This window comes from Prinia subflava, chromosome 3 (genome assembly GCF_021018805.1).
Source record: "Prinia subflava isolate CZ2003 ecotype Zambia chromosome 3, Cam_Psub_1.2, whole genome shotgun sequence".
NCBI lineage: Eukaryota > Metazoa > Chordata > Aves > Passeriformes > Cisticolidae > Prinia > Prinia subflava.
The window spans coordinates 67,753,432-67,772,539 of record NC_086249.1 but is presented as its reverse complement, the minus strand read 5'-3'; the positions used below and the strand labels follow the sequence as shown (position 1 = coordinate 67,772,539).

General features: G+C 41.1%; 1 protein-coding gene across 6 annotated transcripts in view; it reads right to left on the bottom strand.

Annotated features, from left to right (window-relative positions):
- The window catches only part of FARP1 (FERM, ARH/RhoGEF and pleckstrin domain protein 1), a 202,496-nt gene that overhangs the window by 28,794 nt on the left and 154,594 nt on the right, over positions 1-19,108 (bottom strand). For 4 of the 6 annotated variants that reach the window (XM_063392335.1, XM_063392340.1, XM_063392336.1 and 1 more), the window contains exons 13-15: positions 17,407-17,644; positions 3,040-3,230; positions 1,485-1,574 (exon numbers count right to left, since the gene is read on the bottom strand). In XM_063392335.1, coding sequence (XP_063248405.1) covers positions 1,485-1,574; positions 3,040-3,230; positions 17,407-17,644 — 519 coding nt within the window. The remainder of the gene's footprint in view (positions 1-1,484; positions 1,575-3,039; positions 3,231-17,406; positions 17,645-19,108) is intronic. The other 2 variants (XM_063392339.1, XM_063392341.1) reach the window with 1 other exon arrangement.

Below are 19,108 nucleotides of genomic sequence, written 5' to 3'. Positions count from 1 at the left end.
TCTTTACTTCCCCGAGGGGTTCCAGCTATCTGTGGCTGACCTCCAGCAGTGCCTAGAGGGCTGTTGGGACCATGGAAGACTGTTAGAGCAGTCTTGCTTGACACTGCATCAGCTGGAGCTGAGCCAGACCTGAGATAAAAGGAGATCCCTCCCCAGCTTCCCTCTCCCCTGCTTTATTTCAGCACCAAGCACTGCTAAAGCTGAAGCTCATCTGCCAAGTCTCAAGACTCATGCACAGCAGTTGTTCCTTTTCCAACTATGCTGGCTACTTGTTCACCCTCAGTGGCCTCCTGGGCCAGTCATTTGTGGAGCTCAGCTGATACAACTGTATGCTAATCATCAGGCCCATCCCTCCTGGTGATCCAGCAAATTCAAATTTGCCTACCACGAGAACGAAGGATGGGGTGGGAAACGGGCTTTAGCTCTGAAGAGCTAAGACTACTTGTTTCTGCAGCCACTGGGTGAAATACCAGGTGAAAACAGCATATCTGCTGTTGAGACTGCAGCAATGACTGCAGGACTGTCCCACAGAACTTGGCCTCTTCTCTCAGCAGGCTGGCTTCCCAGAAAGAGAGGGTAAGGAGCAGTGGGGCCACAGATACCCTGCTGCCTGTAAAAACCATGCTAACTTGGCTCTGTCTGAGCTGGGGTCTGATTAGCTGCATCTGTCATGTGGGACTGTGGAACAGACAAGAAGCTGAGGAGAAAAGTGTGTCCCTGGTTCCCAACCAGTCCCAACACTGTCCCCTGAGGCATGTCCTCCTTACCACAACACTTAACACAGGAGTGGGCAATGCACCTCACTGGGTGATTTAAGAACTGAGAGGTCTGGAGGTGACCAAAATGCCAAGAAGGGGTTTGGATCCAGTGCCTTTTCACAGAAAAATGGTTATTTCAGATCAGAGCTTGCACACATTATTCTTGGAACTGAAACAAGACTGTTGCTGTGTGTGCAAAGATGGCAGCTATTTGCCTTAGTGATTTTAATAATCACACTCTGATCAGATGCTACAGATGAATGACTCATTTAACACACAGTTTCACTTTCTGAAAAATCAGAATCATTCAAATAGGTAGTCCACAATATTTCATGATAAATGGAGGGTGTTTAATACAGTAGAAAACATTTATATGTGCCCCTAAGGAGCTACTTCAGTTTTAAGAGAAACCATTGAAAGCCTACAGGCATTTTGAGTAATTATAACCACAAAGCATGAGAGCAAGAAAATATAACTGAAGTGTGTCCCAAGCTCCTCAACCTGATACAGTTTCTTAGTACATGTTACTAACCACAGAGCAAACCTCTACTCTCTGATTTTTGTGTTATTTCCTCCCTGGAGGAGAACCCCTGTGCACAGCAAAGAATATCTACAGTGCAGAATACAAAAGCAGCACGGAAGAGCAAGGATGTTAAATGGAGCAGATGAAATGCCACCCCTGACTGGAGCTTCTCGTGTTTGTGAGTAACGCTCAAGCCAACATACCGATGTGATGACTTCAAGGTCCTTCAGGTACGTTCGCTCTGTAGTCGCCACTTCTTTAGCAATGAAGTAAGCCTTCTCAGTTGGGAACCTCTGCAAATTGCAAGCACATTAGGTTTTCCTCTGCTTTTATGGAGGAAAAAAAACTGTAGATAATAAATCACAAAGAGAGTTACAAACCAGTGACCCTTGCTTGTGGTTATGCTGTGACTCATGCTTGAATGTTCCTAAGCGCCGAAGCCCTAAAAACAACCCCTTCCTTGCAAACACAAGAGAACAAGAGCTTTCTGCGGGTTTTTGAGAGACTTCTTTTTCTGCCAAGATGATTTCTACTGCTTTGGGGTGCTGATGTTCCTTTCAGTTTATTTCTGGAGCAAGAGATATTGTGAGGTTCATGAAGAAATCCTTTGCAGGCTAAATGACCATTTGAATCAAGCGTCAGTTTGACAAAATGACAAAAATTTGTATCTGATTATTGTAAGTTTCATCATCAGGATGATAATCCACAGGAAAAATACTTCAAAAAAAAAAATTCAAACCTGTAAGATTTTCTTGGCTGGACAACCTAACAGTGGGAGAGGGGAAGGATTTTAGATTAGTCTATAGGTGTAAAATTTCTTAATTCTGAAGAGCCAAAGGAACCCAGCTGATCATCCTCTGTGTTGCTCAGGAAGCAAAAATTAAGAAAAAAATATCCATAGATAATTTTCCTTTTTTTTCCTCCCTGAAGACAAATGATATAGTGGAAACACTGTGAATACCCTGCAAAGGGAGTCTGTGTGGGCAGTCAGGATTCACTCCCCTAGGAACCATCATCAGCTGGTGTACACAGTCACTGGCTGTGCTTGGACTGGCACAGAGTCCTGACTCTATTAACTGATTCTCAGATTTTCTTCTTCTCAAATTTCTTTCACACATCTTGTTAACTATGCACAGTGGGAAATGAGATCTTCCTTACACTAACTCCCACTTTCCAGCAAAGCCATCAGAGTTTCTTTCTCCCTCCTGAGATGCTCCAAGTTGAGGAGGAAAAACCAACCACAGAAGGCCAAAAGGAAGCTCCTCTCACCCAGCAGCAGAGGAGGGATGAGCCAGCAGGCACCCAGAACAGCCCGGCTCAGACAAACACTTTATCTTCAGAAAGCAGCTTTGGATGTGCTGCTCCCTTACAATTTTGCTGCAATGATGGGTCTGAGCCAAACACTCCCAGATGAATGCTGCAGGCTGTGGCTCAAAGAGAGCATTTTCTACTCCCACAACCAGATGCTCCCAGTGGTGCTCACAGCTGAGACAGACTGGAGGGCCTGGGTTGGATACTCCCACAACAGGCTCAACATTGTTCCTTTTCTTCCTGTCACCTGGAAATTTTCTCTCCAGTAAGACAGTGGAGCTGACTGTTTTGTTACAACAAACTACCAAACTCCACTCCTTAAAAGCAAATTAGATTTATAGGAGACCCATCCAAACAAGCTCCTGAGGTTGCAACCAACAGGAATGACCCAGACTTATCACAACACATCAGAGAGAAGAGAGACAAGGTCAACTTCATTTGCCTTACCTTTCTTTTGACCTCTTCCTCATCATCAGCCCTGATGCATGACGGGTCATTCAGCAAAGGGCTGACCAAGGGAGATGACTGCTTGGCATCAGGGCTCAAGTTTGGAGATAAAGTCATATTTGCCACTGATGGTCCCCCTTGGGAATTGATGGAAAGCTCTGAAAGGTGAGGGCTACCAGTCAGAGAACCTGCTAAGAAAAATGATAAAAGAGAAATCAATTAGGACAAGCTTTCAAAAAAGTACCACAAGGAGTTACAATCTTAATTTGCAGCATGTGAAATTATGCTAGAAGACATAGCCATCAGGGTCCTCAAACTAGCCAAATGGCCTTGAGGCCAGAGGAAACGCATCCACTTGCATTCACCATGGGACTGGTTAAGTGTCTTTTAGCTGATAAAACTGGCTGAAATGACTATCTCTGTAGGGAAGGGATCAAGGCACAGATGACCGAGCTGCAGCTCTTTACCGTGAGAGTGGTGAGGCAGTAGAACAGCTTGCCCTGGGAAGCTGTGGCTGTCCCATCCCTGGCAGTGCTCGAGGCCAGACTGGATGGAGCTCTGAGAAACCTGGTCTAGTGAAAGGTGTTCCTGCCCATGGCAGGGGGGTTGGAACTAGGTGGTCCTTAAGGTCCCTTCCAACCTAGGCCATTCTGTGATTCTAAACATCAACTTAATATAAAAAAATTTATCATTGTAATCCACTCTATAGAAGAGAATAAATACAATAGTACAGGAATCATTCCAGGAGTGCCATTCTTTCCAGCAAAGCAGAACTTCAAACACTCACATCAGTACTTCATAGGGAACTACAGGAGACAAGTTAGTACAAATTTATCTAGTTGAAGTCTAGAGAAAAAGGATGACTTTCTACAGCAGTGTTGCTGCTAAGATCAGTCAGATCTAACATGAAGGGAGAAATCTACTAGTTCCCCAATTTCTACACACAACACGAGTATGTATATTATACCTTGTAAGTCTTTCCATGCTCCTCTGATTGTTTGGGATGGAAATGCTAGCATTACATTTACATAAGAAAAGCAATACTTTTAATGCACAAAGCATGACAATTTCAGATTTTCACAAATATAAAGTCCCATTTCATTTTGGATTAAAAGTGTTAAAGAATTAGACAATTAATTACACTTCCATGGATTCATATACACTACATTAAATTACTGAAATTAGCATTTTGTCTTCTGGTAGGCAGCCAGATTAATGACTGCACAGAAAGTTTGCCAAAAATGCCCAGTGTTCTCTCAGTCATCCCCTCCTCCATACATCTGAAAATCTAAACCTGTTTTAGAAGAAAAATCTGTCATGTGGAAGAACACTTACAGTCTGTGCCATTTTGGCATCATACAATAAAATCCAACCAAAAAAAAAAAAAAAGTGACAAGCTCTTGACTACCACAGCTAACAGGCTGTCTAAGATTAAATGTAAAACACACACATCACCACATATAATTAGGGCTAAATACAATTTACTATCATGTGATTATGTCCTCCCTAACTTATGATAGGTAAATGTTCCTGGTGCTAAAAAACACAGCTGAGATAGTCCAGTAAATATAATATAAAATAAATATAATTAGGCCAGTAGTAAAACCTATTTATTTTCTGGAAGAACTCAAGATTTACTGCTAGAACATGAATGTTTTCCAGTTCCAAACCAGTTCACGTTTATAAATCATTCCTTTGAAAAGAGAAGGAAAAAACAGCACAGTTATCAGTTTATGTAATCATGACAGTTATGTAGCCTAGTATAAATCAAAGTCAAAGCAGTATTTGTCTGAAATAAAGGTCTGTATTATTACAGCTAGCAAGAAAGGATTTACCAACAGTTTCACACTAAATCAATGTTCAGTGAAATTTGAAAAAATGCCACAGCTTGTTACACAAATGTCAATTTTATTGACACTAGCACACAACTGTATACAGTATTTTCCAAAGAAATGGAATTCATCATTGAGAAATAGTGAAACAGATTAATAGCAAGGTTGTAAGGTTAAAAGTAGTTAACTACATTACAAAAGACATAAGAAAAGTGATATCACCTCAAATGTGGAAACAAAGAAATTCTGGCACTATGCCTGTCATACGACAGCGAATATATGATTTGCACCTCTGTGAGAAGTTCACAGCATTGTAGTCTAGAAGTTTAATAGCACCTATCTGATAGATATAGATATATTGACATATCTGCCTACCTATTTATAATCCTAGATCTAAGTTCTGATGTACTGTGACTTTTATCAGTACAACTCAAGTATTTCAAACTACAAAATATCAAAAGGACAATGAATTAGAAAGATGCCCTATTTTACAGCTGGAAGACATTAACCTGGGAAAAGTATTATGGAAAGTATCACGAAAAATGTGCCTGGTGGCTCACAGCACTGTGTGTATACCCGATTGATAAAAGACATTGTATGTCAATGCATCACTGACATTCTCAAAGTTACTCTGCAGCAAGCTGAAATGCTGCATCCTCCCTTTTGGTACCAATGCGGGCATGAGCAGCGACCAAACCCAACCCCCACCACCTACAAGCAAGAGCTCAGTCAGACCCCACCTGCCAATACACTGGAAAAGAGTGAAAATTTGAACTAGTTATAAGAAAGTGGCTGCATTACGAAAGGGCATCCAAATGTTCTTACATTAGTACATTCTGGGGCCTGTTTACAACCAACACCACCATAGATATCAACACACTGGATGCTGCTCTGGGAAATGTGGGAAACAAGCTTGTTTTGGTGTGAAAATGTCAGTAGGTAACAAAATTAAAATGGAGGTTCTTCCCTCCCACGTCACCAATCAATCAGGCACGTGTCATGCTGATGGGTCATGGCAGTGCTGCAAAGTGACTTTCTCTTTTTCACAGAGGTGAGGAATAAATAACCTAAATAAAGTGTTCCATCAGATCTCCTGCCACAGAAGAGTATATTCATACAGGCTCTACTCATCAACTACATACTGCATAATATAAACAGAAGTAGAAGGGAGAAGACCAATCCTATTTACAAGGTACTGCAATCCCTTACAATTCACCCTAAAGGATTCATGGATTGACAGGCAATAATTAGCATGTCATTTGCCAGACAGCAAATGCTACTGCACACTGGAGGCCTAAATGGTTTGTAGCTGGTAACATGGAATTGTCTTTGCTCATACTTCAAGCGATTTTTATTTATATTCAGAATTGTGTCATCTTTCAAATTTAATGGAGTCAGTCGTATACACACAAACCAAAAGAAAGTACAAAAGAATGTTTATCTGAGGATTATTGAAGTATATTCTAAAATTACATCTTTGGAGGAACGGGTAGGAATTATTATGCATGTGCTTCAATTATTTTCTAAGCATGGGTTTAAGGAGAGAAACCAACAGAGGATTGGTGACAAAACAACTGTTGATGAGTGGCAAATAATGAGAATGCACTTTACCATGGCATGCCAGATTGGCCCATCAACGTCAAAATACCTGGAGTGGTTCTTAGCTCCACTGAGCCAATCTACTCTCCTGACACCAGAGAAAAGTACTACAGTAGGGAAGGTGACAAAAGAAGCAAAACTTGATTGAAACCTAACTTGGGAAAAAAAAAGTCTAGGAAGTGACAATGGCATTTTACATGGCCACAGGACATGAAAGTATTGGTTATCTTCCTAGCTTTACACGTGTCTCAAATCGCTCCCCACCAACATACGTATTCCATGTGCCACACAAAAATAAGCCAGCAGCTAGAATCAAATACTTAATAGCTATACCTTTGTCAAAATACACATCAGTTGCTTGCTGCAGTTTGGTGGTAGGAAGGCACAGAGTGCTGGCAAGCTGTGGGTGCCCTGCCAGAGGGGGACAGGCTGGGATGTGCCCTTGGCCGCCAGACATGATCCATCCCACTCACTGTACCTGCATTACTCTTGGCTCCTGCCACATACAGCTGTGAACCCACAGGGGCTGAGTGATACTGCTTTAAACATGGCTCCTATCAAAGGAAAAGCAGCTAAAATCAGTACTTTCTAGATGATGAAGGACGTTTCTCCCAGAGGTCAATTCACATCACAGGTGACCTGAACTGCCTGCTGCCTCTTTGTTGACTACATAGGCAGCATAAGATGACTTGAAATCCCTGGTTAGAAACTAACACATGGGAGCTCCCCTCTTTGCAAGGGAGACAAATGGGACTCAGTGTATCCTGAAGATACTCCTCCATTCTTTTTCTCCTGAAACTGCAGAGTAACAAACTCGGGCCATTTAATGTCCTGCATCTGCTTCAAAAGGGACAGTTCCCATTCATACACACTGTTTTTTAACAGAGAGAAGAAGTACAGCAGTGTTAAGATGCCCATGGGAATGCTCCTTTTCTGTGAAGTACCAAGAAGTGAAAATGACTCAATTATGGAAACTGAGAGAAAACATCAACCATTATTAAAGGTGACTGAAATTCTGCTGGAAAACTTCACACACCACTTCAGATCTCATCAAGTCAACTCTTAAGAGTTTTATTGTTCTCAAGGTTGTTACTATTATTATTAGAAATTAAAAGCATGTTAAGAGCCAGAAAAGCACCATTCCCAATACCTGGAATGTTGTAGGGCTTATTCTTTCTTACTCCTGCTCCACGGCCTGCTGTGCAGTCAGGGGAGGCTTGTGACATCCAGATCCCAGTTACTCAACTTTAATGTCAGACTGGTGTTTTCTAAACTCCAGTCTCTGGCAGATGAACTGTTCCCAAGCTGTTTCCCCTTTCTCCTTGGTGTCAATGGGCATATCACTTATGAAGGCTCTTTAATAAGAAAGTATCAGACAGAGCTGCCATTGCTGTGGCCACACAGTCTAGCTTAATTTTCTGTTTTCACAGTGGTTGCATAGCTCTACCATGTATCTAAATGTTTTGGTCAGAGAAGATGCATAGTACAAAATGGCATGGGGGAGAGAGCACCAGATGAAGCAGCAGGAGTTTTCATATGCACTTCACCAGTCACTAAAGTACCTTAGATTGAAGAAGAGTTTAATAATGGTGTCCCCATCCCTTCTCTCCCCAGCTGTGAACCAGGCACAGTCATGCTGCTGAAGAGTTATGGGACGGACATCCTGCTCTGTTCTCCCTCAAATGTATGAAAAAAATCCCACTGACTTCCACAAAAGCTTGAGGGGTACCAGTTCATCAAGTTGCACTTCTCTTCCCCATTACATGAATCAAGCTGGAGCAGTGGATACAGTTTGTTAGTTTGAAAAGTAGTAACACAACAGCCATAAATTCATGTACAAACATCCCTGAATGCAGTACCAAAGATTTTGAGGAGGAACAGGAATTAAAAACAAACTCGTGATGAAATACAATGTCACACATAACCACTAACTCTGCCTAGCTTGAAGAGGAACTTGACAGTAAGAAAGGTTCACTTTGACTTCACAGCTTCAAAATGCACTGCCCGTGGCAGTGAGCAGAATTTGGGAAAATGGTGCACCTTCTCAATGAACCAATTTCCTCATATTTAGGACAAAGCATCAGCCAGCAATTGGACAAAACAATTAAACCAGTGACAGTTTTACAGCAAAATACCAGTTAGAATGAGTAAAAGCCTTCAGGTACAGGTGAAACTAAAAATAATAATAAAAAAATTAATTCCATGCATACACAGTTAAATGGCTTGACATGCTTATAGTCTCATCAAGCTTGGTGTTGGTTTAGTAGCCAGCAACTCTTCAGCTGGTAAAGGTCCATGCTTTATTGGTGTACTGCAGGATTAGACAGCGGTGAGTGTGAAATCAGACAGTAACTGCTGTTGGCCTACATCAGGGTCTACTCACATCTTAAGAACAAAGAGTGAGCATCACAGTCTGGGGAGAATACAAGGTCACTGGGCATCAGTCCTTTGTCTAGCCTTGATCTCTCCAGACAGAAATAGAGCAACCTATAGAAGGTTTGCCTGTTGTACCCAGAGTTAGGGTTAGTTTGCCTTTGTTTGCCTTTAAACCAACATGACACAGTGCTACAATAGAACTGGAAACCTTCAGCCCCCATGTAAGCTTATGCCACAGATACTGTCCATTCCAGCAAGACACCTCCCCAGGAGTGCAGTGATCCTGCTCACGAGCCACGGCAGACAGCCTTGGTTGCTGGGTGCAGCCTTCATTAGGAAATGAAGGGCAACCTGATTGTGCTCAATGGAGCCCAAACGCCCTGGAAAAGAGACCTTCTCCCCTCGCTTCCCTCTTCTCTTTTGCTCCTCAATATGGCACGGTTTCTCAGCCTGAGAGTCACAACCTGGTGAGGGCTTTCATGAATTCTGAGGCGAGGAGTGCTCCGTGAGGCAGGATCACTGTAACAGGAGGAATTAGGTACTCCCAATACAAAATAGGCATTTCTGCAGTAAAAGGACATTGAGACAGTGCTCCAAACAATGCAAGGAACAGAAGATATACCATGCTTTGAGGATAGACAGAACATTGAAAAGGCTTTTTCTCCCAGAGAGGTACATGCTGACAAAACAGTGCATACAATGAAACAAAAAATGTTTCTCTTTAAAAGGTATTAAACAAATGACAAAAATGAGAATGAAGTCCCCAGCACTGCCAATTTTAAAAATTAATTTTTACTATTGAGATTTATTTTTAAAAAATCTATGCATGTGCACACAGAAATCAGGAAAGGGCTGGGTAAGTGAAACACTGCCAAGCTTATGAACTTTTGTTAGCGGGCCCAGGTGATTTTTTTAGCAGGAAAAGTGAAGTATAAGGATTCAGCTAATCAAATATTTTGAAGTGCAGCAGGCATGAGCTCTAGCATTCTCTGAACTAAATAGAAAGAACCACCTCTGAAGCTACTTGCTGAAAACCATCAAAGGCAAAAGCCTGTTCTCTTCTCAAAACAAGATTTGCACCATTTTAAAGAAAGCATCTAATCTAATTTTAACAAGCTTGAAAGCTCTCGCATGAGAAAGCATTCATTTTCCTTCAGCCTTCCATGTTCAGTCAGTGACAGCTGTACCATTACTGCCTTTAGACTTGATTTTTATCAGTGTGAACTGTAGATTTTTATGGTTCTTAGGGGCCAAAACTTTACAAAAAAAATCAATGAAAATTACATCTTAAAACTCTAACCATTCTTGAGCAAACTATTTACTGTTATGTCATGCAAATTTATGATCCTAACGTCTTTACTCCCTTTACTGTAATAACACCACCATTATTTACACACATATTTGTGAAAAACATGCCTGTGAACACATAGCTCAGCCAGGCACACAGGCGTTACAGATTTCATAACATTTAAAAGAAAGTGCTCACTGCTTTTAACAACAAACAACATAAACCAAGCTTATTCTACATGCTCTTTATAGAACACAGAATTAGAACAAAAGACAAAACACTCTGTAAAACTGCTACATGTCACCCAAACTAGGATTTTTGTTCATATGATGCCTTTGATTTTTAAGTAGAAATTCTGTATTTAAAAATATCAGTGGCACCACACAGCCTAACCAAAGGGGAGGAACACAGAAGATACCTTTGCTCAGGATGCACATGTTGCACAACAATTATTTCCCTTACAAATAAGTAACCAAGATATGTGCCTTTGTCTAGGCATACTTCAGTAATTATAGAAACTACTGAAACAGAAGAGGAAAGATTTTGCTAATGTCAGTTTCCTAGGATTTCAATTTCCTTCCTTTCTAGAACCTGACAGTACAGGCAAAATTTTTTCCTAACGTAGCTTGACTGAAACCAGAGTCCGCTGCTACTCACACTTGAGAAAAGGTTCACAGCAGCCTTGGGTCCTCATGATGTTAACACTGTGCATCTGCCTCTTACCCTCAGAAGACCCACAACCATCACCAACAAGTAGGAGACAACAACAAGCAGCTGGATTTCTGAGAGAAGGACTCTTCTCCTACCACTTGTGTCTGACAACAGCTAACAAAAGAAAGGCCTACATATTCAAAATTGTTCCAGAAGATTCAATTTCCCTCATATATTTAGAGTTTCTCTTATTTTTTATGGAGAAGAGGATTGATCCCCTAAATGAAGAGGAAAGAGATGGGCTAAAGTATACAGAAGCTGCCTATTCAGAGAGAGAGAGAGAAGCATTTTTGGAAGACTAAAAGGGATTTTGGCTTACTTCACCTTATTACATGCTTGAATAGAGAAGCTCTTTCCTTCACATTCACTGCTCTTTCCGGCTGGTGACAACCATGCTTGTGAATGACAGGGATTCTCCAGTGATCCACATTTCTGTGCACAAGGCTGTGACACCCAACTTCCTCAAACACGTGTGGAAGTCAGCAAAAACTTGGATTGGTAATTTGTTTTTCATCATTAGAAGTTAAATTGCAGCAATTAAAATCTCATTCTAAAGTCACCTCTGACAGCAGTCTAACGGCTCGTTAAGACAAATGAGATTAGTTAAACAAACACGGAATTTGACAGAATTTATAGGTCAGGCATCCTTTTTTTCCTGTTAAAAACTGTTCCAGAAATAGTCACAGTTCATGCTAATTGCACGTAGATCATACTGATAAGATCTGAATCACTGGTTTTACCAAAATTCAAAACGGGGTCTGCTTCATCTGTTCAACTGATCAATGCAACTCTTGCTCTTTGGGTACCCTATAAACTACTGGGACTTTAAACTCTCAGAAGAAGAGTGGAAAGCACACCATGCCAAAGGGAATTGCAAATAAATAAGGTTAGATAATTCTGTGTCCTTAAGATGTTTTCTATTCTTCTCTTTCCCTTGACTTCCTGGAGCTCCCCAGAAGAAGCTTCAGGTGATTATAGAGACTCTACATTTGTGTGCTTATTGTGGGCCTGAAGAAGACAGATTTTAAAACATCTCTGCCTCACAGTGAAGAAAAAGAGGGCCTATACACAGCTTTTAGATGTGTCTCACCCATTTTCAAATTGACTTTCTCTGGTCACCACCAAGGACTTGCATGTACTGATATAGAGGTCAGAACAGCATTCTTGCATGAATGCTCCTGCTTCAGAATGAACAGAGTTGCTTCAGCTAATAAAAGCCTCACTGCAAACATAAACCCATCCTACAAATATTCAGGGGAGAAAACACAGGCCCTGAAGCGGTCTGGTCTAGTAATACTAGCCTCATTTAGTGAACAAATTCACAAACCATTGTTTTTTCACTCTTTACTGGGTTCTACTGATTACATTCAACATTACCAATGCAGCTCTGTGGAGAAAATTCTTTCTAGTATTGCATGCCCTTTAATCTTGAAGAAAACTAATAGACTGATATGATTTTTCAAACTATTGACATGCAATTCTTTCCCTATGCTCATCTGCCTATAACTCAGCTCTGTATAGCTCACATAAAGTAAATGCAAATACAGCAAACCTAAAAACTTTCAGTCACATGTTCATATTTTTCAACTACGGGAATTTCTCTTCCAGTTTTTCTTTGATATAATTTGTATTTAGCGTGCACTGCAATGGTTGTGGGATGGTGCCTGTTAGGCAGGCTATGAGCCATGGGTGAAACGGCAGCACTAGGTGGAAATCATCTTCAGAGAACACTCCTCTCTGTCATGCACAAGGAATATGTTTGCTAGGGGATATGGACTTAAACTGAAAACAGTGCAGTCTAGGCTGTTTAGATATCAATTATTCAAAGTTCCATACCTGGAATATCCCATGTAGTTCTCAGCTCCTCTTGCCACTCTCAATCTTTCCTTCATCTATTTACTGACAAATTTAATATCTGGAGTCACTGAGGAAAACTAGATTTTAGGAAAGGCTGCCATGAAAAAAAAATACAGCCAGAAGGAGGACAACACAAGTTTGACCCGCTGCTGAGTAGAAGAAAATTTAAAATTGTCTGACATGACCTTTCTACTGCCATTGTAGAGGATGGCTGAATGTGGTCAAATAGTTGAAATAGCAAAGACTGAATCAGAGGCCCTTTTATCCAGAGATTACCTACATCTGCATATTATTATGGACAAACCCCTAAATGCTTTTGCAACTCGTCTTACCCAACCACATGGACAGAGTTGATTCAATAACCCAACAAGAGGCTTCTTTACATCCCCTGGAAAGACAGGAGATATGTGGCTCAGGACTAAAGAGTTCAGACTGGACATAGCTGCTCAGTCTCGCTGGGATTCAGCTGCCTCATCTGTACCAACTGCCTAAGGATATCTGGGCACTTGATGGGTATGGGACTGAAAGTTCATTATTGACAACAAAAATGTTAGAACAGTGAATCAACAGTACCATCAGCCACATTCCAAAATCTACTGGAATTGGTGGGAGTATATGTTAGTTACCCTGTCAGTAACTACCTGCTACACGAGACAAAGCATGCTCAGACCACTGCTGTTGTCCAGTGTATTCACATTAATAAATGTTTGCAACAACAAACTAGAACTGACAAGCTCCTCTTACCATGAGCACTTTGTGAGCCAGGACAACAATTCCTCCATCTCACCTCATCTCATTTGCAGTCTTGCCCTAAAGGTTTCTGTTCCTTTCTGCAAGGTCCTTTTGATTGCCCCACAAAAACAAATTCCCAGATGAATTTTAAGGGGCCTGATCCTGTTTGAAAATGTCAGTTTAAAACTCCTTTCTCACTTCACCATTCTTGGCAAGGGCTCAGACATGAACCACATGTCTGGTGGAGGAATTTGGCCTACAGACTGTTTTAATTACAACCTTGTCTGCTGATATTAAATGGAGCTTCTCTGGCATAAGAATGCTGCAGAAGTAATTAATCCTAAATGAAATTATTTCCAATGTAATTTATAAACTTTACTTCTTTTAAGTAGAAGAATTCCATGTGTTAAAACAACAACTACTTAAACAATCAAAGCTGAAAAAATGCCAGAAGACAGAAAATTCCTCATATTGCCTTTTTGAGGATAATATTGAAGTGGGGAAAGAAAAGCTGTTCAGATACTTTATTAGCAACTAGGCTAACTCCAGCTACCCAGAGGGTCTGTTCTTAAACAGTTATGAATTCACTATCTTTGTGGACATATGAGAGAAGAATTAGGCCTGGAAACAGTATCTGAAAGGATGCAAAATAGCAAACACTACTTATAAAATTTCATATTCACTTAAATCCAAAGAATGTGAAATCTATTTATTTTTCTTAAATAGCAGAAATTACTGCAATGTCTTTTGTTTAAAATCCATTACTTGAACTCCGATTTTACTGGCTAATGAAGCAATTAATTCGTCTGTCCAAATTGGTGTTACTTTACTTTATACCTACTGGTACTTTTGCTGCACAGGCAATAAAAAATAAATCAAAAGAAGAGTCATGCACCCACTTCCCCATGCTCACACTATCTGCTGATGCGAGCTTCAACTACTTATATTTCATCTTATATATTGTGAACTTCAAGGCAATTACTTTACAGCTATTCTAAACCCAAAACACAAACCATTCTCTTTTAGAATCATATACCAACAAGCTTTTCCCTAATTATCAATCTCACCATTTGTAGACTCATGCTTTAACTACAGGAATAATTGAGAGTATGCCCTGTCCCCAAAATATCAGTATCCAAAGAGATGCTTTAAATCATTCCTGTTCAAGAATGAGGTATCTAATCTCTAAGAAAAACAACACACTAAAGGAGATGACAGAGTTAATACTTATATTTACACAAAGATATATTTTACTTTTGAAACAGTATTTACTGTTTTGAAACAGTATATAACAACACATGCCTAACTACTGTAGGTATATTTTTAAATATCCTTCACTCACATTAAACTCTCTTAAAGTGTGCATAGACCAAGGCATTAGAAAAATTAAAAAGACTTCTTATTTTATATTTTTTGTAAAAAAAAATCTTGAAAATTTTATATTATCTAAATTTACAAAGTCCTGTCATTTTTTCATCAGTACTTATATGAATGCATTTATCATTGCTGCTGAACTTCATGATGTAGATCACTGGGAGTGACCATCAGTTCAGTCAATGGTGTTGTTCATCAGTTAAAATTCTTGGATTTATTTCCATTCTTCAACAAGAAAAATATATAAAAGTTAAAAATAAGGCCAATTACAAAGAGCACATCTTGTCCAGCTCTAGTAACTGTAGGACACTTTCCATACAGACGACCTTTCATCTGGATTTTCTTACTTAACTTGGAGAAACTTAACATCAGATTTTATTAGGATATCTTAATTCTCAATACTTTTACCCTGTGAAAAGGAAGTATACACAGAAAGTCTCTTTGTCCTTCTGCCCATATCCACTCTATGGATAGAACAGAAGACAATCACCCTGGAACAGAGTTATTTCTATCACTCTCTTGTCAAGGGATGAAAAATTTCTGAGGTGGCACTACTAAAAAAGTAACCTATGATGGAGTAATTTGATCCTGCACAGATAAAGATTTTTTGTGATCAAAGCAAAAAATAAAACAGCCACCATCTCTAAACCACCCACCACAGAACTTTGATGTCTCTATAATAATTTCACTGAAAGTATAAGCGATTCAAAAATTTCTTGCAATATATCTCTATATTAAACTGATAAAGGATAGAAAGGATTGCCTTGCAAGTAATACTCATACTACTCTTCATTAGAGCTGATTTGATCAAAGTTTTTTTTCACTTGAATTGTATCCTTCATCCTGTTCCTTTTCTTGTCCAAGGAAGAGTTTGGAGTTTCAAAATCTCCATCACCAAATCAGCCTGTTGAACCCACTGAAGAAAAAGACAATGCTGTCATGCTGTCACACTGTCATTTTATATATGCCTGAATTTACCCTTAGTTAATCAGATTATAAAATGAGTTATGAAGAAGAGTAGACCAGACACATTCTTGCTATGAAAAAAATTTCCAGCATATTTCAAGATTTCAGAAAGTCCTGGTCTTGAATATCAAGCTGCCTGCATTTGGCCGCAAGTTTATTTTTCTATTCTCCTAACTCTGTTGAGGCACTCGTAAGTTGCTCTCCTTATGTGGGAGAGAAAAAGATTGTAATAGACATACAAAAGAGCACAATGTACCAACTTGATTTGATTACTTGTTTTGTCAAAATATCTAGTCAAAGCAGCTACAACATATACCTAAAACAAGACTTCACACAAAGAAGAGGTGAGAGTATAAAGTCTTACAGAGATACCTAAATCAGTAATAATTTTCCTCTCCTCCTGCCCTTCAGAGGAGATGCAAACTGCTAAGCATCACTGAGACTTATTATTGTGTTCCAGCATCCTTTCCCTCTGGCTGGCCTGTACAACAATAGTGTCTGAAGTAGCCCACGCACTGAAATTATTACCAGCCACTCATCATGAGCCTCAGGAGACACAACCACTCCAGCGAGCAACCACAGTATCCCCTGGTCTCATCCACGCTGGTGCCTAGCAGCTGAAGACTTGCACACCATCTTCATCACTCAGGCCAACAGACACATCCTCCTCTACCTCCTCATCGAGCTGAAGGCTTCCAAAGGAGTACTTATTTCTAGGCATGGGAGACGAGCTCAGCACGACGGGGTTTCCAAACACCAGGGGGTGGGTGAAGGGATTAATGACCTCTGAATCGGAATCACTAGATTCTGTCCCACTGCTGGTGGAGCCCTCCATCATCTGGATTGCAGCCATGTGATCCATCATGCCACTGGCACGCAGTGACTGCATCCCTGGGCTCTGCTTGGACTGTGCCCCAGCTGGCATACCATTGGCCATCACTTTGCCTTCCGGAGAAGACATCTTAGACATCCCACCTCCTTTGCAGTATCTCTCTGATCTATACTCGTGCCCAGGGGTTGAGGATATCTGGCTGAGGATAAATGGATCTGTAACTGACTTATTGCAGAGATTATGGGTTTTCTGTGCACGAGCCCGTTGAGAACCTGGAGAGTATCTGCAATACCCACGGCAGTCAGCGGCATGGCTGTCCTCCTCCCCAGCCCTCATCCTGCAGTCGTGCCCGTTTTCTGAGACATAACCCTGAGAGCCAGCTCTACTCAGGCTCATGTTGGGGCTTGACTCCTTGCTACTGGGAGGCAATGGAGTGGCCAGTGGACTACGGCTTCCTGGCCCTCTAAACATTTCATCAACCAGAGAGCTATGCCTTGGCATCCTGGGGCTTCCCCCAGTGTAGAAGGAGAGATTAGCTGTGTTATCATCAAGGTACTCTTCAGACAGATACTGGGAGGACTTTAGAGAAGCTGAGGAATCCCTATATCTAGCTCTATTGCGATTTTCATCTCTGTAGTGAATATAGGCACCACTGGTCAAATCACCCTCATAATTGTCATTTGTTTGGGAATATGACCGGGTTATTTGTCCTCTGAGGAGATCATACTCGCTATCTACATCACTGCAGTCAATGAAAGGAATGGAGGTGCTGCTGCCATGAGCAGCCCTGGAAGCTGGACCTGTGCTTGGCTGCTGTGATTGAGGTCTGTTCTGCTGCATCTTATCCTTAGCAGGCTCCTCTTCTTCCTCCACTGTTGAGACCACTGCTCCATCCACCTTTCTGCCTTCCTTTGGACTCTTCTTCAAGGAAGGGCTCTTGTGCTGTCCAGTGTCTTCTGCTGAAGACTTCAACTCCTTCCCTTGCCGGCAGCTCTGCACTGCTGCAGCATCATTGTTGTCTCCATAGGCTCTAGCACTCTGGAAAGATAATAGAGGGAAGGCAAGGGGGAGACAAAGGGAAAGACAAAGGGGGAGGGAGGGTGGGAGGGGAGAGGTTTGGGAGGGATGGGAGCCAGAGGGAAAAGGCTGCATGTAATTATGCACCAGAATTTTGCATCTGCAGCAACACAGGAGTCTCTTGGAAAGAAAAGAGGTAACCCAAGCCTCAAAACTAGTTAGAATTCTTTAAAAAAGAGGTTTCTGTTCTTGAAGAACAGAAAGAAACATAGGCTAAACAAGGGAAGAGAAGGCAGACAATAATATAATATATTATAATATATAATAATATTGATAATATAAAAAGGGGGATTTGAGTGTTTCCATGCTCTAAGGCAACCACTAACACTCTAAAAACATCAACCTGCTCTCACTGCTCTGAGAAGTTGGAGGAAAAGATAAAAACATAAGACAAATTCTGCACAGCCTACTTAGACACACTAAAAAAGTCATGTGTGGGCTTTTAAGCACCCCACACTTACTCCCTGGAGCATACCTGCCACTGGTTCATAGGCTGCCTTTTCTGCACACATCTGCCCAGCAGCCATGCTCCATCTACCTGAGCTTGTCTCAGCAACATTAAAATACTACAAGCTGTTTGGAATGGGCTCTATCAATAACAAAATTCTCTCAAGTTTCTAAATTTGCAGAAGGGAGAGAGCCTGTGAATATCAAAAGGAAATGATGCATGGAAGGTGAAGGTTCAGGTAGCATTCTTAAATGCATTTATCTAGTAGCTTGCTCCTGACATTTTAAGTTCTACCTCAAATAAGGTTATGTGATCAAAGGTTCACCTCCACAGACACAGATGAGCACAGAAAACACTGGCAAGTGGAGACACCACAACAACCGAGTCAGGAAAGTGAAGCTTCCTGACCTGTCTCTGAAGGCTGTCCCAGGAGAGCCACCAGCCCATACGTTTGGTGTGTTTGGGATACCAGCAACTGGAGAAACCAGAGCCAAAGAGTGGAAGAGGGTGAGGCCACTGCTACTATCTGTGCTTGTTTTCTGTGTTTACATGTGTGGCTACATGTTCATGTACTGTATATATGCATTCACATGGGTGCCTGTAGTGAACACATGCTCAGCCTCACTACCAGCTGGACCTGGGAACTTGCAGCTGCTGCAGCCTCACCATTATTGGGCTTTTGGACTTGTGAATTCCTAGCACATAGCAGCTGTCAGCATAAGATAAATACATATGGTATCTACCAGAGATAATGGCTTAGAAGGCCAGAGGTGCAATTTTTCTGAGGAAATAAATGTTCTCCTCCCTGGTTAATACCTGGTTAATACTAACCTAATGCCTTGAAATGGGCAACCAAGACCTCTCAGCAAAGAAAAGTAATTACACTTTCCCCAGATGCAATAGCCAGCTACAACCAAGGACCCAAGCAACACTGTGGGCTGCCATTTTTCAGATGGTCATTAGTACAGCTCAGACAA